General features: G+C 42.9%; 1 protein-coding gene across 2 annotated transcripts; it reads left to right on the forward strand.

Moving 5' to 3' along the window:
* SLC22A16 (solute carrier family 22 member 16) lies at positions 1-26,424 on the forward strand. Of its 2 annotated transcripts, XM_074368485.1 has the most exons (8): positions 1-146; positions 3,499-3,978; positions 7,048-7,165; positions 12,134-12,665; positions 16,009-16,136; positions 18,622-18,731; positions 19,730-19,829; positions 26,051-26,424. In XM_074368485.1, the coding sequence occupies exons 1-8, from the start codon at positions 94-96 to the stop codon at positions 26,246-26,248; spliced, it is 1,719 nt and encodes a 572-aa protein (XP_074224586.1). In that variant the 5' UTR covers positions 1-93; the 3' UTR covers positions 26,249-26,424. The 2 variants fall into 2 exon arrangements, with proteins under 2 accessions (XP_074224586.1, XP_074224587.1); XM_074368486.1 differs by lacking the exon at positions 19,730-19,829 and having other exon boundaries at positions 26,051-26,217.
* The last annotated feature ends 500 nt before the right edge of the window (positions 26,425-26,924 follow it).

Genomic DNA, 26,924 nt, shown 5'->3' on the forward strand with positions numbered 1-26,924 from the left:
CGGGGCGGGGCGGGGCGGGGCGCTGTGCCCGCAGCCCCCAGCGCTAGACTAGCCCAACGCGTCCCGCTTCGCAGCGCAGCGCACGGCGGCACCATGGGGTCCCGCAACTTGGAGATGATTTTTGACCGCGTGGGGCACTTCGGCAGGTAGGAGGTGGGGGCGGGGGGAGGACGGTGCCAGGGGAGCGGGCATCACGTGGATGGAGGCTCCGGTGGGGTCTGTTTCTTTCCGTTGCGGCGGGGTACTCGCGCTGCGCTCGTGTTCGGAAATCATCTCCACCCACTCTCCTTTCTCAGAGAAATCGAGAGGCCTGCATCCAAACTCCTGCCCCAGGCTGGGCTTGCCCTCTAGAACTCTGGCGGTGGGACCTCCCCAGAGCGAGACTGGGGGCGCTGGGGCTAGCTTCGGGAGTGGTGGGTGCGGGGCTCTCCCGGCTCGCCGGCCCCCTGGCAGGTGGAACGTGGGGTGCACCCTCTGCGGCAGCCGGAGTGAGGTGGCCGGGCTGAAGAGGCCAGGTCACACGAGTAGAGGAGTGCCTGTTCTTGGCGGCTCGTTTCTCTAATCCGCCAAACGGGCTCCTCTTTCATTGCCCAGAGGGTAGAGTCTCCCTCAGTGCCTGGCAGGTATTGAATTGCCCCGGGAACAACAGTTGGTCAGACTTTGTTGCCGTTTATAGAAACCTAATATGTGCCAGCTACACAGTTCTTCATTTGATGCCCTCGGAATCTTGCAAAGGGGGTGAATCCTTATTTTAATGATTGGGACACTGAGACTCATGGGCTCAAGGACCCACAGCTCCCGCAAGGTGGGATCTAAGTTTAAACCTTTGTGCAGTTGTCACTCTCTTTTCATTTGCCAAATTGCTTTTAAAAATTTAAAATATATTCATTCGTTCATTCATTCATTCACTCATTCACTCATTCACTCATTCACTCACTTATGGAGAAATACTCCTCTGTCTGACCCAGAACGTTTTGGGATGAGAGGAAGTGAGCGGCCATACAACATGCGGATCAGAGATTTGGAGCTCAGTCTGAATCTTGGTCTGTCACGTACCTCTAGTTGACCCTGGGAGTACTGTGTCTCAGTTTCCTAGCTGCAAAGTGAGAATTATAATCATCCATGCCTTAGCTCCCTCCCAGGCCTGTGGTGAGGAGATGATGTGGTGCTGTTCTCCAACGTAAAAGTTGCACAAATGTTGGCTGTGATTCCCAGTGTCCACAAAAAGGAAGCTGTTGAGCAGGCAGAGGGGCAGGAAGCCCCAGCTCTCCCCTGCTTCCTCCTGCTACATGCATTATTGAATGCTGAGTTATGCCTGGCTCTGTCACATGTTCTTTGTACATGCTACCCTCTTTAATCTTCACTGCAGCCCCGTAAGATTGGTGGGTCACTCTCATTTTATGCAGGAGAAAACATGGCTTGTGCCTAAATCACAAACCTGTTAGTAGCAGAGCAGAATTGGATGTCCATTGGCCCCCACAGCCCATGCTCTCAACCGTGATGCTCTCCTGAGCACAACCATGGGACCCGGCCAGGTCCTTGCTAGGTCTTGAAGCAGAATAGCATGGGATTTACAAGATCAGCTCTGGGGATGGATGTCACAGTTCCAACCCTGGCTTATCAAGTATTAACTGTATGGTCTTGAGCATTTTACTTCTCACTTCTCTATCTGTAAAATGAGGGTAATAATAGTACTACAAATGTTTATTATAAGGACTCCACGTGCAGCCTCTCATTTCATCCTCACAGTAATCCTAAGAGGTAGTAGTTATTAATACCATTCTTTCCCCATGTATTTTAGGGATTAACTAAGGTACTTGCATTAGTTGGTGTTTGCCTAAGTTGCTGTAACAAAGAGATCCCTCAGCTAGAAGTTTTTTCCTCTCTGGTAACTGTTCCCGGCAGGTTCTGTTCCATGTGATCATCCAGGGACCCAAGTGGGTGAGGCAGCTCCATCATCCACAGCCTGGGGGTTCCTCTCTGCACCTGGGTCTGCTGCTCCCTTTGTCCTCACTCACATAGTCAGATGTGGCTTACCATGTTGGGAGAAAGGATTTTGGGAGACAATCCTTAGCCAGCCACAATAATGTATGGAAAAGTCTTATCATTCAGTAAGTTCTCAGTAAATCATGGCTGTTACTGTTACCTGAGTCCTCATCTGATGGGAAGTGTAGACTGTGAAAGCTGCTTATAGGAAGGAAAAGGGTAACCAGTCAGTGCTTACAGCAAAAGGTGAAAACAGTGTGACCATAATACGGTACTCCATATTTTTTCTGGCATTTGCTCTAATTGATCTCTCTATTGTTAATAAATACAAAGGGAGGTTACAGTGTATTATTATTTAGTCTCAAGGAAACCTAGTGAAAGTGTTATGCAGAAAACCCTAATTATCTCTAATTTCTCATTAGTCATTTTTAAGATGGGGAAGCACTATCTTGATCACCTTTAAGAAAGAAAAGTGGGACACTAAGAAGAATTAAAAAACCTTTCCAAGACTTGTCCTGAAGCTCTATTGAAGTTACAAAAACTTCGTAACTGAAGCTCCCTGTCAGAGGGAATTGAGGAAACTGAGATTCAGGCATCTGTGTTGGGGATCTAAGAACCCGGATCTCTGAGTTACCTTGGGATAAAGAGAGAGATGGTTAAAAATTTCAGAGTTGGACTGTGGAGCCTTGTCACTGACTTACATCTATGGATATAGGTAGTATTTTTTTCCCCCAGTGAATATAGGTAGTGTGTTTTTTTTCCCCAGTACATGAACCTTTTAGGCTCTTCTTCTTTGACTTCACCTTTTGAACACCATAACAGCTAACACTTACATGCACCTACAGTGTGTCATCGTGCTTTACATGTATTAACTCTTTACAATCCCACAACAACCCATTTTTCATATGAGGAAGTTGAGGCCCTGAAAGGGCAAGATCTTGCCCAAAGACCCAGGAGCTAAGTAACCAGAGACAAGAGTCAAACCTTGGCAGGCTGGCTCCAGAGTCCATACTCAGCCACAGTGGGATAACACCAGTTAAACTTCATTATATAGAATGATATAAATCTAGGGCTGAAAGTAATTTATTTCACCTGTCACCCAGGTGGCATTGGTCTATTTCCTGGGAGTTCTGATCATCTTTGCTTTTTCTTTTCTCTGGGTTTTCTGTCTATTGTGTCTGTATCGTTCTTTTTCCGTTAGTGTTTCTCTCCAGCTGTGGGCACAGTGATATGTTGTATCTCTAAGTCTGTTGTTCTTAAGGGACCTTAGCTTGGGGGACACCTGATGGCAACAATCGTTATAAGGGAGAAAATGATATGTTACAATGCTAGATGCCTAAGGAGCTAGGACTCCCCCCACCCCCTGCCCCAGGAAGTTATCCTTGTAAGAGGGAAGTAAGTTTGAATTGAAAGAATGCTCAAGATCTTCCCAGCGTGATTTTTTTTTCATATTTGCTTAAGTCCTTTTTTAGCCCATAGACCAGAAATAACTTCCTTTTTTCCTCTTTGCAGATACCAGATATTCCTCTATTTCATATGTGCCTTCCAGAACATCTCTTGTGGTATCCACTACTTGGCTTCTGTGTTCTTGTCAGTGTCCCCCCAGCATACCTGCAGGCCCCCTGGCAACGTGAGTCAGGTTCTTTTCCACGATATCTCTGGCTGGATGCTGGAGGACATCTGGACCCGATTTTCCATAGGCCGGGAAGATCACATCATAGTGCAGCTACAGAACGGTGAGGTCTGGGAGCTCACAAACTGCCGCAGGTTCCGAAGGGATGACAAGTCGAGTTTGAATTATGATTATAACGGCCATAAGAGTAGCTTTCCTTGCCTGGATGGCTACATCTATGACAAGAGCAAGTGGCAAAGCACCGTGGTGACTGAGTGGGATCTGGTGTGTAACCGGGAATGGTTTGGAAGGCTGATCCAGCCCATATTTATGTTTGGAGTCCTGCTGGGAGCAGTGATCTTCGGCTACCTTTCTGACAGGTAAAATGGACTATTTAGGATTACTGCATCAGTGTAGGGTTCATTTCCCTGTGTGATTTTCTTAGGGGACAGGAAATTAAGTTAAAAACTTTAGTCATCTTCATACCTCTCTAAATACATACTTCGTTGCTGGTCTGTTATTTAGGGACACAAAATAACATACTGTCAAGGGGTTGGGTTCTGAAGACAAGCTACCTGTGTTCTGCCATTTGTGATTGGTGGACCCTAGGTGAATTGCCTAACCTATGTTTCAAAATCTTGTTTGTAAGCTGGCAATGAAAATAATAGCACTCTCCTCAGAAGGTTATTATAAAATTAATATAGAAAAAGTGCCTTGGACATATGACCACTCAATGTTATTTGATTTTTTTTTCCTTTAAATAGACTTGTTTTTTAAGAGGTATAGACTGGTCCTAAGCAATGATACCCATGAAATTGTGTGATATGCCAGTCATATATTTTTTAAAAATACACATTACAATGAATATGTAACTCTTAAAATAAAGCAAAGTTCATCTCTGTATGGGCATGGACCATGCTTTGAGTACCTGTCCTAAAGCACAGAGATGAACTTACTTCTTTGGTCTCCACGGTTGTGAATTTTATAGGCCTGTGCTAGGCACTGGGAACCTGGAGACAACTGCTTAGGTCAGAAATCCCTGCCCTCAGGGTGTGCCAGTCTAATGGGGCCAACAAACACATACAAAGAAAAATTATAGGACTTTGCTGTGTCCAGGGCCATAGTAGAAGTGAAAGCAATGGAGGCAAAGACTATGGAAGCCCAAAGGGTGGAGTACCCAGGTCTTCCCCCCACCACCCATATCCCCTCCAGGAGGTGGTATTCGAATAATGAAATTGGAGCAAAAGTGAAGTCTAGTGATTATTTGGTGACTGAAGTTATGTTTCAATGTTTAAGAATCTTCTGCTTCATAACTGTCTTCCTGGGGAGTGTGGAAGTTAGGTTGCTGGTGGGGAGAGGAAGAAAACAGGGGTTGAGGAGGTTGATACTCCCTTCTGGTGAGTCTGTCAGGGGAGGAAATGTAAGATGCAAGGTGGCTACAGGAGTGAGGGGTCCAGAGAACCTTCTTGTCTTTGGCTAGAAGAGACTTGAACTGAAGAGGAGGAGTCAGAGGAGAGGGAAAAGAAGTAATTGGTAGAATAAGGCCTCAGAGGAAGTGGGAAGAGACATGATCCAATACAAAGCTTGCAAAATGGTATTTGGAGAGAAAAGAGTGTGTGTCCCTGGAGAGGAGGGAAGAAGAGAAGGCTGAAGGCAGATGTAAGTGGTGCTGGCAGGTGGGCGGAGCAGGAAGTTGTGGGGCTTTCTCTTTGATGGTCTCTGTTCTCTGCAGGAGAGGGCTGCTCATCTGCTGAGAGTGAAGACTTTGTGGGTGGTAGAGGGGGTTGATCAGGGATGGATGAAAAATAGTTTTAAATGGCATTCAGGCTCAAATAAGATTGGGGAACATTCATGTTTAGGGCCAACAATCCCTACTGGTGCATGTGGGAGCAAAGAGGGTTGAAGCCATGAAGATGACTGTTTCCAGTTTGCTTGCATATCCTCTTCTGCACTGAGCAAGCCTGTTGGTTGGAATCTCAGAACTGTATTCTTTTGCCTTAAAATGATCTGTCAGGGACATCTCACAGGGAGAAAATATTTGCAAATCATGTATGTAATGACAGTCTAGTATCTAGATTATATAAATAACTCATAACTCAACAATAAGAAGACAAATAACCCGGTTTGAAAACGGGCAAATGATTTGGATAGATATTTTGCCAAAGAATGTATACAAATGGCCAATAAGCACATATAAAAATGCTTAACATCATTAATCATTAGGGAAGTGTACATCAGTACTTAGGGAGATACCCCTGTGCACTCACTGGAATGCATAGTCAAGAAGATGGACAATAACAAGTGTTGTCAAGGATGTGGAGGAATGGGTGGGATTGTAAAATGGGGGCAGCCACCTTGGAAAGCAGTTTGGCAGTTCCTCAAAAAATAAATAAAATTAGCATCTGAGCCAGCAAGTCCACTCTTAGGTATATATCCAAGGGAATTGAAAACATACCTTTACACAAAGTCTTGTTCACAAATGCTCATGGCAACATTATTCATAATAGACAAAAAAGTGGAAATGTCTATCAACTAGTGAATAGATAAACAAATTCTAGTATAACCATGCAATGGAATGTTACTTAGTCTTAAAAAGGAATGAAGTACTGATACATACTACAACATGGATGAACCTTGAAAACGTAATGCTTAGTAAAATAAGCCAGGTCCTATATTGTGCGACTCCGTTTGTATAGAATGTCCAGAATAGGGAACTCTATGGAGATAGAAAGTAGATTAGTGGCTGTCAGGGGCTAGAGGGAACAAAGGGAGAAGAATGATGGCTCCTGGGTGCAGAGTTTCTTTCTGGAGTGATGACAATGTCTTGGAACTAGATGGTGAACTCTGTGAATACACTAAGAGCCACTGAATTGCATACTTTAAAAGGTTGGATTTTATGGCATGTGAATTATACATCAATTTTTAAAAATCTGCAGGCATATAATTGTTATATTTGTTTGCTTTTTAGACAAAGAAATGCTCTTCCCAATTATGAAAATATAGGGCAAGTAAATATAAGGCAACTTCTTCTAGGAGCAGAGTGTAGCAAGACTTCTGTTTTTAGAGGGGCTTAGTAAGAGCTGCCTCACCCTTGGTGGGCAGAGCCAGCCTGACAGGGAAGACAGTCCAACAGTCAGAGAGCAGGTCCTGGCAGGGAAAGGACAAGTCCTCCCTCCCCTGCCTCCAGATCCAGTGAGGAGGTCCTCTGGGGACCACCCAGAGTGATCATGTGTGTATTAGCAGCTCCAGTAGAGGCCTGTCTGCTAAAAAACTGGCCTCTTGAAGAAATCATGTGTTAACTCATGATTTGCTCTAAATAAATGAATGAATAACAACAAACATAAACTATTGAAAATATAGGTAATACTCATCTTTCATGAATTAATGTGGATGTTTAAACTGTTGCAGTCATGCCTTGCTCCTTCCACTGTGTGATTCTTGTTTTTCAGGGCAGGAAGACGACTTGTCTTGTGGTCCACAAGCATCGGTATATTTTTGTTTGGCGTAGCAGCGGCATTCACATTTGATTATTACAGCTTCATGATCACACGCTTTCTTCTTGCTATTGTGAGTTGGGTTGTTGTCCTTGTTGCTTTTTAACCTCTTTAATTCTACTGCAGTACGTTTATATTAAACCTTAACTCTCTTAGTCTTGCTCATTTCGAATCCTCCGCTGCAGGAGTCTTTCTGTAGAATATTAGTGACCTATGCTTAGAATAGAATTCATTAAAATGAAAAATTGTTGCTTACTAGGCAGAAACTTTGACTCTATGCCCGACACATGATCCATATTCCACAATCAACTAACAGTAAAGATCTGTGAAACACCACTTCTTAGCATTGTACTGGAGAGTCTAACCAGTACAATGAAGCAAAAGAGAGTGAAGAGACGGAGAACGAGAGGGAGAGAGGAAGGCATAGGGGAAAGAAAGAAGGAAAAAAAGTCATTATTTGTAACCATTACAAATAATGGTTGTGAATTATTTTACTTCGGAGCAATTATACCAGTCTAGTCAGGCCTTGTATGCATGAGCCGAAAAGCCTTTAAGGTACATTGTTAAGAAAGTCATTTGCATAATGTGCTGGAAGAAGGAAAACAAGAAGGCATCAGGCCTTTTTGTTATGGGGAACAGGGGAGTGGAGGGGAAAGGGCATGAGTTTGAATCCCAGCTCGGTCTGATATTGGCTTCTCAGCTATGTGATCTTGGGCAAACACATTGTTATCCTCTTTGAACCTTAATTTCTGATCTGTAAACTGTAGAAAATAATACCTGCTTCACCAGGTTGTTACCAGGGTTCAGTGAGATTCAGGTAAGCATCCGCAGCTCAGTACCTGGCACGGCCTAGGTGCTCCTTACAATGATGACTGTTACTGGAAGTGGACCAGCGAGTGAGGGAGCTGTTTGCACACTGAGTGAGGTTTCCAGACAGATTCTAAACCACCAAACAACAGGAGCAGTGATTCTGTTTGGAGGTCACTGGTCAAGGATAACAGAGGGAAGTTTTATCTTCAGGAAGAGCTTGTGATCTTGCTGAACGTGCAGAGCAGGGCGTGCATCCCCTCTCACCAGAATGGACAATTAGGTCTGGAGAGAAGTCAAAGACTTCAGTCGCAGAAGAGGAGGTCACTGAACCCCTCAGAGGGCAAAGTGGTGTGTTCTGTTTTGGAGTCTTCATTGATGGCTGGAAAAGTTTCCTTGGAAGCCACACAGATGGCGAAGGATAGAAGGATGCACTTAAAAAAAAATTTAGGAGAACTGAAGGTGTTGCATCTTAAAAAAAAAGTGTACATATATTTAGGAATGTAGAGAGTTTTTAATACAAAAGATAACAACCAGCAGTTCTGTCTCCATCGAAGACAGAATAAGGGGAAATGCAGAGTGAGATCTGATCAGAGACCTTCTGGGAATGGTGGCTCACACAGGTTCAACAGAGGCATAGACAGATATTGAGAGAGGGCAGAGCCCTCTTTGGGAAGACTTAATAGGCTAATTAAAAAATATCTACTTTGGTCTTTCAGAATATCATGAGTTGACTTCCAGAGCCAAGAAAATGAAATAGCCACCCGTAGAATACATTTGTAAAATGTGGCCTGAATTTTCTCTTTCATTTGTTTTTTTGGGGAAATGTATTTTTGATACAATTCTGAGTAGGGAAGACGTGGGCAGATTCATTTACTCAGCACATTTATTGATCTGCCCACAGAGTGTAATGCTACCAGACCAGGCTGTTTCCATAACCCAAGGCAAGACATTGACAGGCCATCTTCAAAAATACCTTCAGTATTAATGGTGGAGGACTGACAGTGGTGGGGTCCTGTGGTTGGGGGTGGGGTGGGGAGTCTGGAGAGTCAGGGACTTTTTAGTCTGAGGCTTAGGTAAGAGAAGACCCTTCTAGGTTGAGGGAGCAGCAAGTGAGAAGGCCCTGAGATGAGAAAGAATTGAAGGTCCAGATGCCAGGAGAACAGAGAGGAGGTGAAATACGTTGATGAAGAAGAGGGAGATGATTAGGCAGGGCCTTGTAGGATGATAAGGAGTTTGCCTGGTTTCCTGAAGGCAGTTGGAATCCATGGAAGGGGTTCAGTGGATTCAGGGGTGAAGTGGTCATTCTAGCTGCTTTGTCGGCAGTGGGGTCAGAGTAGATGTGAGGAACTGAGTGTTATCAGTGGAGGTGACAGGTGTGAATGGAGTCAAAGAGTTTTCTGGAATTATTTAGGCAGTTGTGTATGGACTGTCTGCACCCAGTGACAGAAGTAACCAGTAGGAAGTCGGTGTGGACTCAGAAAGAATTGGCATTGAAAAAAACATTTTGGGGACTCATGTTATAGCTTTCCTTAATGGGGAAATTTGTAGTATTTGAAGTATAATCTTTCTTTCTTTGTTCTAATAGCAACTAACATTTACCAGACAACTGGATTCTTGGACATAGGAGTCCTCATTATCAGGGTTCATTATCTGAGTGTTGCAATTACAGGGTTTTGTGGGGAAATGAAAGCTATTGCCACAAAATATGAAACTGACCACTAATACAATAGTCCCCACCAAGCCCCTCCCTGCTTACCACTAGTAGGCCAGCCTCTTTCTGACTCTGATGCAAAGTGAAATTGCAGATCTTACAAAAGATGCCTGATTACAAAAAAGTCTTTGAAAGCAATGGGGGTAAAACTGCCTGAATCCTATGCAGATCCCTTGACAAACTGGGATCTGGCAGAGATAGATCAGTTAACTTTTCGAAGAAATTAACATCCACAGGGATAAGGACAAGATGAGTATGATTCATACAAAAGAGTATGATTCAAATATCGAAGGATTAAGAGAGACCTTTGGGGAAATCAGTGGCCCTCTAGAATGATTTTACAAAAATTAGCTTATGATTTGTTTTATAAAAGTCAAATGTGAAATAATTTTGTAAGAAAAATTCTAATCATTTCCCCACTATCCCCCTCCACAAAAAAATCCATCATTTGAGTCATTCTTTGTTTATTCCATGAATGATCACATATTGCTAATATAATTTAAATTTTGTTAAATTAAAGATAGGCCCATTTTCAAAATATAGTTTTTTCCCACATTTTTTATTGTGGTAAAGTACACATAACAATATTTTCCATCTTAACTATTTTTAAGTATATATAGTTTGGTGATATTAAGTATATTCATATTGTGCAACCATCACCACCATCCATCTCTAAGAACTCTTTTCATCTTGCAAATCTGCAACTCTGTACTCATTAAAAAATAACTCCCCATTCCCTCTTCCCTCCAACCCCTAGCAACCACCATTCTACTTTCTGTCTGTCAATTTGACTATTCTAGATACCTCATATAAATGGAATCACACAGTATTTGTCTTTTTCACTTGGTATAATGTCCTCAAAGTTCAGTCATGTTGTAGCATATGTCAGAATATCCCTTTTTAAGGCTAAGTAGTATTCCATTGTATGTACATACCACATTTTGCTTATTTATTCATTTGTTGATGGATGCTTGGGTTGCTTCCATTTTATAGCTACTGTGAATAATGCTATTATGAACATGGGTATGAAAATATTTCTTTGAGATCTCCCTTTAAATTCTTTTGCATATATTCCCAAAATGGGATTGTTGGATCATATGGTAATTACATTTTTAATTTTTTGAGGAATTTCCATACTTTTTTCCATAGTGGCTCTACCATCTTACATTCCTACCAACGGTGCTAGGTGTTCTGATCTCTTCACATCCTCACCAACATTTGTTATTTTTTTTTTTCTTCTCCTTCTCCTTCCTCTTCCTCTTCCTCTCCTTCTTCCTCTTCTTCTCCTTCTTCCCCTTCTCCTTCCCCTTCTCCTTCTTCTTCTTCTTCCCCTTCCCCTCCTCCTCCTCCTCTTCCTCCTCCTCCTTCTTTTTTGATTCTAGCCATCTTAATGGCCATGAGGTGGTATCTCATTGTGATCTTGTTTTGCACTTCCCTAATGATTAGTAATGCTGAGCATCTTTTTGTGTGCTTGTTGACCATTTGTGTATTTTCTTTGGAGAAATCCAAGTCCTTTGCCTATTTTTGAATTCAGTTATTTGGTTAGCAGATGTTTGGTCCTGTTTGAAACATCCATAAGAAGTTTGGTCCATGCCAAAAGGTACTTGAGCAGGGAGGGTACAGCTCAGGGGTAGAGTGCATGCCTAGCATGCGCAAGGTCCTGGGTTCAATCCCTAGTACCTCCACTTAAATAAATAAATAAATTTATGAAAAAAAAGGTACTTGACATCTGGTCCTGTCCAGAACCATTTGGCATGGGCCAAATATGCTTATGGATGTTTTGGATAGGACCAAATTTCAAGGACCGTTTGGTGTGGACCAAGTGATTTACAGATGCTTTGGATAGGACCGAATGTCCTTTAAGGGTCTATTTTATTGAGTTTTAGAAGTTCTCTATATATTCTGGATGTTAATTTCTTATCAGATATATGATTTGCATATATCTCATTCCGTAAATTGCCTTTTCACTCTGGTGATAGTGTTCTTTGATTCACAGACGTTTTTAATTTCCATGAAGTCCAATTTGTCTGTTTTTTTCTTTGTTGCCTGTTAAAATAGAGCTTTAATCAAGCCTTTTTTTCTCTCACTAGTTACCATAAGTTCTCACTAGCTACCAAAGTTAGCAAAATTTTTTTGTCCCTTATTTAAAACTTAGGATTTAATAATAAGGCTCTCCTCTACGTAGATAAATTGATACAGACATTTGCATGGAACTGAGAAATAAATTCACACTGTAAAGGAATATTTAAATGAAGCGAAAGGCAGTGTGTAACATTTATATCATGCGTAACCACTCAAGTTTTACCTTTGGGGTGGACAAAGTGTGGGAAGATGAAAAGACCCACTTAAAGAAGAAGGACGGATCAGATTAAACTCCACTGTGTAAATGTGATACAGGCTTCAGAAAACAAAGCTTTGTTATTTTTTCTTGTCTGTATGTGATTTGCAGAGAGATCAGATTCCTTAGTAGTTATATGTGTGACCTTTAACCTGGACCACAGTCTCTGCTTTGTTTTGCAGGCTGCAAGTGGCTATCTTGTGGTGGTGTTTGTCTATGTGACAGAATTTGTTGGCATGAAGTCCCGGACATGGGTGTCCATTCACTTGCATTCCTTTTTTGCATTTGGAACCATGATGGTGGCTTTGACAGGCTACTTTGTCAGGACCTGGTGGATCTATCAAATAATCCTCTCCACAGTGACTGTCCCCTTTGTCCTGTGCTGTTGGATGCTCCCAGAGACACCTTTTTGGCTTCTCTCAGAGGGAAAATATGAAGAAGCACAAAAAGTAATTAACACGATGGCCAAGTGGAATAAGACGAGATCCTGTAAACTGTCAGAACTTTCATCACTGAGTTGCCATGGTCCTGCTGGCAACAAGCCCTCTGAAGTTGAGAAGCACAGCCTATCAGATCTGTTTTATGACTGCAATATTGGAACAAGGACACTTACTGTTTGGCTGACTTGGTTCACAGGGTGTTTGGGGTTCTACTGCTTTTCCTTGAATTCTGTTAATTTGGGAGGCAATGAATATTTAAATCTCTTCCTCATGGGTAAGTGGTTAAGTTATATTTAAGTGCAGTGAATGAAGTGACATCTCTGTGAAGTTTTGAGTGTGTGTGTGTGTGTGTGTGTGTGTGTGTGTGTGTGTGTTAATAGAGCTTGAACCCAGGACCTCGCACATGCTAAGCACGCACTTTACCACTGAGCTAGACCCTCACCCCCTTTAAAGTTTATTTATTTATTCAATTTATTTTTTGGGGGTAAATAGGTTTATTTATTTTGTTTTTGGAGGAGGTACTGGGGATTGAACCCAGGACCTTGTGCATGTTAAGTATGTGCTCAATCACTGCGCTATACCCTCCCCCTTTGAGTGTGTTTTTGTCTTTTTTTGTACTGGGAACAATACTGCCAACTATATTTTGTGGCCTCTTTTAGTATCACACATGCATATGTTTACTTAAAAAAAAAAAATGCAGACAGTCAGAAGACTTGAGTCCCTCCTTCCCTTTCTGCCTCTCCTTGTTCGCTTCCTTCCTTAAGCTCAGCAGCACCTCAGAACTGTCGTTCAGAGGTAACCCTGTAACATTTGGCTTGTACCCTTTCACATCCCTTTTAATTCATCTCCACATATTTGTGCAGATAAACATTTTATATTTTAAGATAAGTGAGATTATTCACTACATCTTCTTCTTTGCCGGTTGCATTCCTTTTAAAATTTAACATGTCTCAGAGATCTTCTGGTATCTTTCTACCTTCAGATGTCCTTAATTCAGGAATTTCAGTCAGTAAAGTAACCTAAATACGTGCAACTATAATTTATGCTTCTTTCAGTTCAGTAGCAGGTTAAGATAGCTTCAGATACTGCTGTGATCAATTGAGGTGTGACTTCAAATTCATACCAAATGTGAGAGAATTATCAGAAATCTCCATTTGTCCAGCTAGTCTTAACTCCTGGTTATTTCCATGTAGGCTGTATTTGATATTATCCCTAGAAAAGTTTGCTTTACATTTTTTATATGTAGATATCACCCCTTCTCATTAAAGTGCACTAATGTCATGTCTGTTTTTGTTTATTATAGCTCAGCAGGAATTATGAGAGAAGTCATTTTAAGAAAAAAAAAACTTTACTTTTTTTTTGGGCAGACCAACAAGTTTGTAAAAAGAGCCCATATTGACTTCAAACCTGTTCTATGTGTCCATTTGAGAAATGATGCACTATTCCTAGAACAGAGCAGCAAATTCCAGGAGAATCAAGGGAGGATGTGTGGCATGGGGGAGCTCAGGAATACTGCTGTTTTAGATCTTTATGATATAGCTTCTTAATTTTGATGGAGATATAAATTCTCAGGAAACTGGGTGTTCTCATCATATAATATAAAAATGTTTCCAAGACAAATAGCATGGTTTTATAGTCTCTGCTGTGTCTGATTTTTCATGTCACTACCCTTGCCAGCAGTCCTCTAGCTGATAGGTGCTTCTAGTCAACACTTCTGTCCTGTGAAATTTTTGACCAACTTTTCATTTCTTGAGATGGTTTGGGGCTGGTGGGAATTTCAGCGCAGGTTTTGCTGCTTGCAGGTGATAAAGTCTTCAGTAGCCTCAAGACCTGCCTTTGGGGTTACGTAGAATGGGGAGCGGAATGGGGTCTGAGTGATTGGAGAGATACACTTTACAAAGGGAAGGAAATAATGGCACATGGTCCTAGTCCCAGAAGGGTTGGGCCTCATTGCTTGCACCTTTTCTATCCCAGAGTCAAATCAGAAGTTAGACATAGTATCAGTATCTGAAGCCAACAGCTCAAGGAAAATCAGGGTAGAATATACCTTAAACTGTCTCTTCAGCTGTTTCACCGTTGCTGCACAGCTTTGGTAGATTCCAGGAGGCGGTCGGGTTGGTGGCCGTGCACACAGTGTTGTGGAGAGGAGCCCTGAGTCAGACGTGGAGAGAATCAGACATGAGGGAGAGAGGTTGCAAGAAAGAGGCTCCCAAGGACCTCACGTGCCTGGTGCCTGAGCTGTCACTACTCATTTGGCTCAAATCACTTAATTTAGTTGCAAAGTGGGGCTAATAATCCAGACCTACTCCCATGAGAATCATTGTTTTATTTGATCCTGAAAAGTGCTTGATAAACTCTTAAAAAAAAAAAAAAAGAGTAGAGTAATGGATGTACTTACTGTGCTGGCCCGCAGGCTTGGCTCTTACAAAGGGGCTGTGAAAGAAAGGGAGGCATTTTCTCTGGAGTTGTTTATTTTTAACATTCATGAGAGGGAGGGAGACTGTCTCTCCAGCGGGGCTCAGAATGGTTTTTTTTTTTTTTTTTTTTTTTGGCCTCTGCCCAGCCATTGTTTTTCTGAGCAGCTGCACCTGAGTTTAATTTCTGATGTAGTGCTAAGACTGTTCTCCCAGAAAGTGCATATCCACCCCCTGTGATATGTTCCCAAGGCTGTAGGAGACATGTAGGCCCAGACCTGCCTCGTAAGGTGCTTGTAACATTCTGTAGTTGAATGGGCAAATGCATATCAGCCCTAAAAGGCAGGGTTGGGTAGTATCCTGAGGTTAGGTGAGCTGCAGAGAGATGAGAAAACTGACTTTTGAATTGCGTGGAAGATCCAGGCTGGTGAACAGGGACAGTTCCTCAAAGGCTGTTGTTGGGTTCACTCAGTTTTGCTGAGATCTTTTTGCTTGCTCCCTGTTGCATTCTGGCTGGTAAGATGTAAAGCTTTTTTTTCTTCTAGTTCTAAGATTTAAACTTTGGTTCTTCCATGGAAGGGCATTTAAGTCAGTTACAGACTTTTGGATTCAGCTCTTTATTTTTTGTTCTGAGGGAGGGAATAAAAAGAGATCCAAGACAAAGTCCCCGTTCTGTGGGAGATTCATGTTAGATTTTTCAGGTTTAAAATCTACCAAGCAGTTATCATCAGTTTCGTACCTAGTCGACCCTAAACTTTCCTACTTTAGTTTCTAAGTTTAAAGTTATCGGTACAAGAATTTCCCCATAGTTCTGCCACGCAGGAGAAGCCAAAGGTCAGAAATGATCAGTGTTGTCTGTTAGCTTACGTATTTACTCACTCAACTGGTCATCCTCCAGTGCTGTGTGCGCTGTGTCCTGGGGAGCTCCCGCCTGTGGGGATAAGATCCCGAGGACAGGTGATAAATGCTAGGTGGATTATGTGAGCATTAGTGCACGTCACAGCAGTCATCCTCCCCACTCTAGTGAGTTTAAAACTGGTAGAGCTTGCTGCCTCACAGGCAGTTGGTGGATAGTTCTTAGAAGCCCCTGGAAGCAGGGAGAGGGCTGACCGTTCCTTTTGAGTAGGGGGCTTAGAAGGCAGGGCCCCCTTGTTCATCTGGACACTATGACTTATCGAGATGCGTCATTTTGCTCCATGACAGGATTAGTGGAGATTCCTGCCTACATCTTTGTGTGCTTCGGGATGGACCGTGTAGGGAGAAGAAGCATTCTGATTTTCTCCCTTATCTCAAGTGCCGTGGCCAGTGCTGTGATGATGGTGATCCCCAAGGTGAGTTATTTTATGTTTTAAATTTAGGCAATGGTTAGTTATACTGTGGTAGTTTGTTGGGAGCATTTTTAGCTTATTACATGAAGTATGAAGATGAATTCAGACATATGGATAGAGTATATACAAGATATTTAAAATATATTTTCTTAAAGAAAGTTATTCTTTCTCTGTTATATAAGTAGAACAAGTTTGCTGTAGAAAATTTAAGGAAAAAAGAAATGTGAAAAAAAGTGCCCATAATCCCATTTCCCAGAGATGGCCAGTGTTGTATTTTGTAAACATGATAATCTTTCTTTGGGACAGGGAAGGTAATTGGGTTTATTTATTTATTATTTTTTTTTAATTGAAGTATAGTCATTCCTTTTCTGATATTTCATTGTTAGTGTAAAGAAACAACCGATTTCTGTATGCTAATCTTGTATCCTGCTACCTTGCCAAATTCTTTAATCAGCTCTAGTAGCTTTTGTGTGGAGCCTTTAGGATTTTCTATATATGATATTGTCATCTGCATATAGTGACTATTTATTTATTTATTTATTTTAATGGAGGTACTGGGGATTGAACCCAGGACCTCATGTGTGCTAGGCATGCACTCTTCCACTGAGCTGTACCCTCCCCTCTCCAAACAGGATAATCTTGAGCGAGGAGAGTAGATTACACCTTCCAGCAATTACTGTCATTTTAAACCTTTATTTATTCGTTAAAGAACTATCCAGCACCTAGTATGTGCCAGATTCTTTTCTAGGTGCTGAAGACATGCAGTAAGTCAAGTTTCTCTGAGTATAATGAAGAAAAACAAAATAGGATGAGGGATGGAAAATGACTGTGTATGGAGGGGAACACACAGGTGTACTGTTTTATTTTATCTAAGGTGAGTGAGGATGGTGTGTTCAGAGAAGTGTGATCAGAAACCTGAAGGAGGCAGGGAGCCATGGAGACAGCTGAAAGATATAATGAGTCTTATGTTCAGGATTGTTCCAATTTAAATAGTCTTGTTTTTCACTGTGATAGATTAGTAGTTTCCAATTTCTAACATGCATAAATCCCCCAAGGAGCTTGTTTTTAAAAATGCAATTTCTCAGTGAGAAACACTGCCATAAACTACTGAAACGACGTTCATATTTCTATATTTTGGCAAACTCCATCCCCTAGAATACCTCTTGCACCCAGAAGTGCCCCTCTTTTTTCCCCCCAAAATGTTCTTAGAACCTGTATTTTCATTCTGAATTTAGAAAATATGGTCACTATAATGATACTTTAAAATATTTTATATAATTTTCTCCAGTGATTATATCGTTCTTAAGCAGTAGTATCTCAACATCTAGATCAAGGCATTTTAAGTTTTGCATATTGTTTAAAATTTAAGCTAACCAGTGATTTCCTTTTACAGTAATGCTTCACTTAATTATCGGGGTTGGTGCATCAAATGTTTTATGGATTGAAATTTCCAAGTGATTGATATATACAATTGATGCATATCAGTTAAAACTACTTAAGACAAGGAGGTCTCTGCCAGTTCAAGGGAGCTTCATCCACACCTTTTTTGTTTGTTTTCAAGTGTCTTGCAGTTATTTTAGTTGAATCGATGGAAGCTATCTTTGAGCTGGTGCAGATTTAGGGGAATCCTGGAACCCTCAAGTTCTACAGCAGTTAAGCCCCAGCAGTGATGGGGAAGACAGGACAGTGGCTGATGGAGATTTCTAGAAATAGAACACTAACCCTTCACTACAAATTTCTCTTCTTTAATAAAATTTCTCTCCAAATGGTAGTGGCAACATAATACAAGTTTTTTTTTTTTTAAAGTCCCATTAATTCATTTAACAAATATTATCTACGATAGTAATTAAGGTGACAAGGTGACACTGGCTCCTTTAATAGAGGCATCCCCAAATCTCAGTGACTTCACATTATAGATATTTATTTATTGCTCCTAGGAAGTTCGATGTGTTGTACCTCACTGGTGGCTATGAAAGGGATGAGGGAGTGTTTGGCTCCATGGAGTCATTCAGGGTCTCAGGTCGACAGAGGTGCTGCCATCCTTAACACAGGGAACCAAAGTCCCCAGAGTCTCAACCTCCAGCTGGTAGACGGGGGAGGAGAGAAAAGGTGGAGTACGGGAGGTCTTTGGGGCCCCTGGAAGTGAAACATGTCAGGAACAACAGCAAAAACGCACCATCTGGGCAGGCCTCATTCCAAAGCGTCTCTTCCCAAATGGCTTTTCTTATTTGGTAATTTGAAATCTCCGAGGCTTGGGGGAAGCACAGTAGAACTTTCCTCTACATTTCATAAAGAGGGAAAACTTTTGTGGACCATGAATAGAGTTTACAAAATACACTCAAACAAAAATAAAACTCTTCATTGTTCTGAAAAATACCGGAGAATTAGAAAGTTTTAAGTAGTAATTTTAAGGGTTTTCTGTTTTTCTTTTAAAAATATTACTTGATGACTAAATGATGGTCTATTTTGCTAATATATATATTTTCAGGATTACCATGTTTGGTTTGTGGTGGCAACTATGGCTGGGAAATTTTCCATAGGGGCAGCGATTGGCCTTGTTTACCTTTATACAGCAGAGCTGTATCCAACCATTGTAAGGTAGGAGTTACTTATTTTTCTGTTGTTTTCTTGTTATCTTTCACTTATGTGCAATTTCATTTTATTTGACCTTTGAGTATAAATGCTTTCTTTCCGTAGAAGTTACTGGAGCTCCAAGATATGGGAAGGTTACATGATGAATCTGAGGTTTTGTCTGTATGTCATTAGCAAGGATATTAGAGAGGTTGTTTCGAAATAACACTCTCTTATCCTACAACCATTTAAACCTCAGATGCAGTTGACTTACACTGACTCTCCATATGACTCAGGGCTAGTTTTCTCAGGACGTATCTCTTGATGTCCTGATGTCAGCTGCATTAGTTTATTAGGGCCGCCACAACAGAACACCACAGACTGGGGGCCTCAAATGGCAGAAGTGTCCTTTCTCACAGTTGTGGAGGCTAGACATCTGAGATCAAGGCGTTTGGCCGGTTTGGTTTCTCCTGGCATCTCTCTCCTTGGCTTAATAAGAGATACTTATTCACATGAAAAGCACTTTCTTTGCTTCCTGCTAGACATTATATAAGATTTCTTTAGATAACTTTCAAAGGGAAACTTACTAAAATATTGCTTGACTTTAAAAAATTGAAACAGAATGTTCCATAGATAGAAATCTTTTAGTTTCCCAAATCCCCATTCCATAGCGCGAATAAACCCCTGCCCTAGAAAACAAGATGCTATCCTCAATATTAGACTGAATCAGTATATGTAAGGACCTCATGATGAGGATTGGTTTACCCTTTTTTTGTCTTGTCTTGAATTATCTGCATGCTTGTATACACCGCTGTTTCACAGAGTTCAAATATAAATCACGAACGATTCTTGAAAAATTAAAATTATTTCCAAGTATATTAAGCCGACTTAAGTGTTATTATTTATCCTCTGCTGGGAGGGTGGACAGAAGCTCTGGGCAGCTGTTGCCTCACCCTCTGCATCATCTGTGCCCTGCTTGTCTTCTGTTCTTGCTGCTGTCTCACCACCGCGCTTCGTGTTTCCAGGTCACTGGCTGTGGGGAGCGGCAGCATGGTGGGCCGTTTGGGAAGCATCGTGGCCCCATTCTGCATTTATCTCTCCAGCTTTTGGATCTTTACGCCCCAGGTACTCATCAGTTTATAGAACTTTACCGAGATAGCAGAGGGGCAGAGCAACTGCTGTCTGTATTTTTATTTACTGGAAGCCAATTTGTAATTCAGTTCTGGAGGTTTGTAGAAACCTTATTAATAGCTCACTGGTTGGTAAGTAGGGGGGTGGTTGTGGTTTTCTTGTTCGTTGATCGTGCTCTCCCTCTCTACCCCCATGAGCTGCTAATTAATTGAACTCTCCCTTGATCCTCCACCCAAATCTGGATCCACAGGCTACCTCCTGCGCCTAGCCCTTGCCTCTGTGTTCCCACCGGTCCAGGCCAGTTCTGGGGGCTGCTCCTTCTGGAAGGATCCGGTGGTGCCTGATGGAGAGATTTAGGGATCTGTGGTTTTCAGCTTCTCTGAAACTTGAGAGGCTCTTCACGGGCAAGGCTGCCTGTATGTGTCCTCCTGGCTCTGGTAGTGTGAGCTGTTTTCCTGGTTATGAAGAGTGAGAGTGGTTCTGTCCAGTTTGCAGATTCCCTTGTGGATGGGCTGAGAGGTTGGGAGATCACACGGAGCACAGCTACACACCTGGTTTTGTACGACCCTCTGGTCAGGAGGAAGATGGGAGACCAGAAAGCTCGGGGGCAGGGAGGAGGGGATGGTGTGGGATGTGAGAGGTGGCCTGAGGTGCTGCAGTGACTTAGGGGAGAGCCCTCGTGTGCTAGCCTCTCTCGCCTCCCCCAGGTTCCTTCCCCTGAACTTCTTGGCCGTGGCTCTCCCTAGGTGGTGTCCTCTCAGTCTCCTCCAGTGCTCCTCTTTTTTCTTCTAAATGCCTCTTAAAGACACTCACTCTCCAAGACCATCCTGGCCATCTTTCCCAATCCCTTCATGGAAAACCTCTCCTGAGTTTTGACTTCTCTCCCAAACGGCAGGCCCATGCTTCCGCTAGCCCCATGGGCTTCTTACAAGTTCCCTGCTCCCCAACCCAGCTGGCTGGTGACAAACGTTCGCTTCTTTGCTCCACTCTGGGGTGGGAGTCTGTGGCCTCCAGCCTGACACTTTAGTATCACTTTATATTCCCCCAGTCTCCTCCCAGTCCATGACACCAAATCCTCTCAGCTCTCAAAAGTGTCCTAGCTTGCCTGCTTTCTGTTCAATTCCTCGTCACCCTCAGCCTCCTGGGTCCTCTCCTGCACTCCCTGCCACCCCCATCCCCACCGCAGCAGAGTAGTTTGTCGAACCACAGCTCCAATCCAGCTGCCCCTCGCCTTCAGAACAAACCCCAACTCTGCCTGATACTCTTCGTCCTCTCCAGATTGACCCCTGCCCATCTTCCCTATTCTGTTCTGTGTTCTGTTTCCCCCACCCTGTTCTTGCTCATTGCCTGCCCCTCCCCTCCTCTGCCTGCACCTCCCTCTACACAGAATGCTTCTCCCCCACCTCCCACCACCCCCATCCCCTAGTCAAACTTCCATATATCTTTTTTTTTTTTAAAGAGAATGGCAACAGTTTTATACAAACGTTCTATAGCCATGAAAGTGATGTTAAAACCAGGAAAATGGATAGGCCAAGTGACTAACCCAGGACCTTCTCCTGTGGTGGAGGGAGGGGGAGGCTTCTGGGGTGCAAGCTGTGTTTGTTGTGGGTGATCAAGACCATGATGTGTTTGCTTTATAATTATTTCTTAAACTGTGCATTTATTTTATGCTTTTTATTACTTACATTTTATGACAGGTAGGTAGATAGATAGTCAGATAAACAAGACAGATATAGACCTTTTTCTTTTTTTCTTTTTAAGAGATAAATCCAAGAATTGTTAGGACTCAGACTGCCTCAGAAGCTTGATCTCACCTGGGTTAGAGCCTTGAAGGGCTCCCAGAACCGTCACATGAGCTAAGGCAGCGATTCCTTCCCAGTGTTTCCGTGAAGTTCCTCTCACAGGGTCTTCCCAGGCTTTGTGGAGAACGGCGGCCTTGCCAGGATTTTCTGGCTTTAGTGGCCATGACTTACACAGCTGGCGAGGCGAGACCAGAACTGGCCCCACTTGCCTCACTCCCAGTTGGCCCTCCCGCACTGCCGCTGCCGGACGACTAGACTAACAGGAGGCCAAACATTACAGGTGTTTAGTGAGGCAGCCCCCACATATCTTTTAAGATGCAGAGCAAACCCCACTTCTTCAAGGAAGCCACCCATGTCCAGTGACCCACCTTTTCCTCTCCCAGATCTCATAGCATCCGTGTGTACCCTTTCCACAGCCTGCCACCACAGTCTGGCTGTATTAAGGGCATGGATGTCTTTGTCCCCCAGTTAAACTATTGAACTTTTGCAGGATAGGGGATTTTGTGTCCCCACAACTGGGTCCAGCAAAGTGTTTCTCTCACCTTGTGGGCCATTCATGTTATAATTTACTTAATATTTTAAATCAAATAGGCTGGCTTAAAAAATTTAGCTTTGCCCCAATCAATAATAACAGTGAAATGGTGGGTGTTATACTAGTTATAGGTTTTCCTAAAATTCACGAACAAAATTTCACAATAAAACAAATTGTTTGAGATTACCTAACAAAAATCACCTTGCACACCCAGGTGGTGTGCGTCTGCTCTTTGGGAATCACTGGCTCAGTGTGGATCTCTCATGTCCCAGTAACAACCACTTAGTCAAGTTCATTTAATTGGAGGTCGGGGTGGGGTCTTGCCTGCATAGGAAGGGGTTTTGGAGAGTCCACCAATCTTTTTAGGGCATGGACTTTTCCTGAAGCATCTTCTTTGTGCGTTCCATAAAAATGGAAAACATTTTTTAAAAAGAAGCTTCCACCCAGAAGAAGATAGATAAATCTATAAAAGCAAACTGCTACAAAATCACTAAAATTACAGCTCTATTTTAAGTACTTTACAAAAATTAGTCATCAGAGTCTGCAGGTACTGTATTTGCTATCCCCATTTTATGGATGTAGAGACTGATGGATAGAAGGTAATTATTCCCGCAAGGTTAACACAGCACCTTAAAAGTGACAGAGTTTGGGTTCAGACCTAGATGCCATGCCTTCTGCATAGGTTAAACAAAGAGCTAAAGGAGATGCAGAGAAATAAGTTCCTTTTCCACCCTGACCCTGGTCCGCCTTCCCCAGGACAACCTGTGTCAGTGGGGTCTTGTGTATATTTGCAAAAGAATTCTGTGAATGTGCATCCTTTGGATACAACAAATGTTGCTTGTTATTCTTAATGAGTAAAAAACAAACTTCTCATTAAGCTTATTTATTAAGCCTGGGGAGCCAGTATTTTCATTTTGAGGAGTAGAAACACTAATCTAGAATAAAAGTTTATATTTTCTCTTTTGAAAAACAGCACATGAAAATCACTCGTTCTGAGGCTTTTATTATCAGCCATTATTTTCTAATAATCTAAGAAAAAAAGTGGACACCTAATTCACAACATCTTTGTATTCATCAACTCATATGGCAAAGGTTTACTGAGTGCTGACTTTGAAGTTGCCTCCGTGCTAGGTGCTAAGGTGCAGAGGTGAAAGAAACGGGCTTTGTCCTGAGAGAGGTCCAGTCTGGTGGGGAAGGCAGAGGCCCCAGAGAAGAGGGCTGCCGTAGGGATATACGGGGTTTATGGGGTTATAGGAGAGGGTGACCAACCCAAGCTAGGGCCAGAGAGGAGATTTCCTGGAGGAGGAGCGTTTAATCTGTGTCTGGAGGGGCCAGTCATGTGGAGAGTCAGTCAGGTGGAGAAGGAGAGAAGGGAATTTCAGGCAGAAGGAAAAGAAAAGCTAAAACTTAGAGGGGAAACGGAACAGGGCTAGTCTGAGTTTGTGTGCAAGCATTATTGCTAATACCCAGGATGGGTTGTGGGAGTCAGAAGATAAGGGTGGAAGGAGGGGCAGGGGTTTCAAAGGAGATCAGAATAGAAGAACATTCAGACTAAAGGTGGGCTCAAGAGGACAGGATGGAAGACACAGTCGTATCCACAGGACCTGTGGCAAGTTGGGGGCAGTAGAGGGGGCAGCTGGAGGGATGCAAGGGCTGTTCTGGGGCTGGAGAGAAAAGTGCACTCGAATTGTGCAAGATGAGTATGAGGTGCCTGCGTGACAGCCAGGGGAGAGTCCAGGAGGCAGATGCCTTTACAGGTCTGGGGCTCAGGGGACACTGGAGGTGCCGATTTGCGAGTCAGCTTATGAAGAGGTTAGGGGAGAGTGAGGGAGACAGAAGAGCAAAACCCCGGGAACAGTGGCATTTCCAGTCTGATGGAAAGAGGGGTCTGGGATGGAGACTGAGACGCAGCAGCCAAGGAAATGGGGAGGTGACCAGGAACCCAGAGGAGGAGAGGAGGTGAGGAAGGGATGACAGGACAATTACTAAGAAAGAGTAGAACAGGAAAGCATCCCTCTGGTTTGGCAGCTGGGAATCTGTGACTGGAGATGAGCAGCTTCTGTGGGCGGTGGGAGTGGGCCATGCTGCAGAGCGGTGACAGCGGTGGAGAGGAGGGGGCGCTCGGGGCCAGAGTGGGTGCGGGCTGAGGCACAGGGCCTCTTTTGTTTGTTTCAAAAAATAACCGGAGTAGACAAGACAGCCAACATTTATTGACTCCTTACCATAAGCCCACCATTGTTTTCAATGCCTTAAATATGTTATTTAATTTAATCCTTTCAACAGTTCTTTGGGGGCAGGTACTATTATTATTTCCATTTTACAGATAAGGAAACTGAGGAGCAGACAAGTTAAGCCACACAGGGAGCAAGTACAAGTTCTGGGCAGAGTGAGTAGGGAGATTATAAGAGGCTCAAGAACTTTTATTTTTACCAAGGGAAACTAGCCTATGGAAAGGCAGAGATGAAAAATTCGTGAGAAAGGAGTGGGGCCTGCTAATGGTGAGAGGCCACAAAGGCTCCTCCTGGCCAGGGGGCAGAGAGGTGGGGTGGAGGGGGTTGTTGGGGTGTTTGTCAGGGTTGGGGGAGCTGGCCAGGGGCGGTGGGAGGTCAGGTTTTCTGCTTGGAGTGAGAAGGGAGCTGCAGGGTTCTGAGTTTGCTTAGTTCCCGACAGCTCTTACTACCAGGTTCAAAAGGGAAATTGAGTCCTGTCTTGCATCTTCCGTTTGATTCTGTTTCTTGTTTAGACTTAGTGTTTTTCAGACCCTGACAGTGGGCTCTTCTGGGGTTTCTATGTCCTCTGCAATGTCTCTTTCAATTCTGCTGCTTCTAGGCTTACTCGTGTATTTCTGAGAGTTAGCTTATCAGCGTTCTGCAAAACAAAATAAAGAGCTGTCCTCCCAGGTCACGCCTGTTACTGATGTGGCCTCACGTCACGTCACAGTTGCGCTGTCTCAGAGGCAGTAAAATACCAAGTATGCAGGTTTATCAGAAAAACCATGCCTTAATTTATTTTTATGGGCTCTTCCTAGGCAGTATTTTTTTGCTAAAGGAGTTTAAATTATGTGAGGACAAAATGCATTTTTACAAACCATAGAGAGATTTAGTTCCAAAATCCACCCAAGATCTTCGTAATGATCAACAGAGAATAGATATGCAGACCTTAGTCTTTAATATGATTTGTATTTTTAAAAGCAAACATCTTGGTGCTAGTCTAAAAGGTTGCCTTTTATGTGTCAAAACCTGGAAAGTGAAGAAATACTGAATTTTTATAGAAAATCACTTGGAACCACCCTTCCCTACCTCGTTCCCCACCTCCCTTCCGCACAGTAGCAATTGGTTTCTACTGCTTCTGTTTTGTTTTCCCCTAAATTCTGTAGGTTTTGGTTTATTGAAGCGTTCATTTGTGCATGCATGCATTCATCCATTCATTCCCCACCACTTACCGAACGCTGATAGCGTGTCAATTACTGGGGAAGGGAGAGGATTGACTAAGATGGTTCCTGACCATCAAGTCCCCACCCAAGGCTCTGGTTTTCCCCACGAGACTCTAGAGTCTGGGAAGATGGGACAGGGACTTTTTCCCCCACTGTGTAGCTCCTAGGACAGTGCCTGCATGGGTAATAATGCAGGCAGTAACTGGGATTTGTTGAGTAGGTGATCCACAGTGGTTAATGAGTGATCAGATTAAGCCTGTGAATTCAAGGACCACCCCCAGTCCAGTGTAAGTAACCAAAAAGATCTCGCTGAGGAATCAAAATGACAGCTGTCATTGTCCAATTTAATTCTGTTGCCCTCTGGAAAAGGTTAAGAAATGATAATTCTCTGAAGGGTACAATTCTTCCTTGATGTGTATTTATTTAATTAATTTTTAATTCTTTCTAGTTGGTTGTTGGGTCTTTGGCCTTCGTGAGTGGATTACTAACATTCACGCTTCCAGAAACCCTTGGGAAGCCTCTGACAACTGCTTGGGAGGAGACTGAAAAAGAGAGCAATTCAGGCAAATTACTTCCTACGACCAATAATACCGAGTTGGAAAACACCGCAGTGATTAGCCCTGGGGAGTCTGGTCCTAATAAATAAATGTGCCAGGTGCCCTCCAGCACCTGAAATACCATGTAATGCCTTTGTATTAGAGGAACATTAGTCTCATCTCTTATATGTCATGTTATATATGTGTCTTGTTAAAACTTTTGTAAGAAAGTTTTAAAACGTTTTATAAAAGTAGAAGAAAATAAAAACAAAGATGAGAATTCTCATTTTCTATGCTGCTTTCTCATTGCCAGAAAATGTTTCTCTGTGTTTGTTCTTCTGTGTCGTTGATTCTTGCGGGCCTGAGGGAATGTCGCATACTCCCATCAGTACCAGGGTGCCCCCCTCCACCGGGCAATGAAATATGAGAGGCATAGGTGGCATGTGGATAAAAAAAAGCAAGTAAAAAAAAAAAAAAAAAGCTTGCTGTCAGCCTTCTCTCTTGGGCAAATCAACCTCTCTTCACCTCAGTCTTCTCATCTGAAAATTCAGGATCGTAATGAAATGTCCCTCCCAGCACTGAGAAAATGAGATACTATATCTGCATCATTTAAGATTTTCTTGGATGTTCCAATAAGTAAGTCTTGAAGCTCTTATTTTACAAGGAAGAAAGGGTTCAATTATAGGGTCTGCCCTACTTCTGTGTCCTGAGTCAGGGCCAAGTCAATGTCAGAGAACTGAGTCTCCCCAAACTCACCCATTCCTGGCTTCCCTGCCCCAACCTGTT

This window comes from Camelus bactrianus, chromosome 8, assembly GCF_048773025.1.
Source record: "Camelus bactrianus isolate YW-2024 breed Bactrian camel chromosome 8, ASM4877302v1, whole genome shotgun sequence".
In the NCBI taxonomy this organism is placed as follows: Eukaryota; Metazoa; Chordata; class Mammalia; order Artiodactyla; family Camelidae; genus Camelus; species Camelus bactrianus.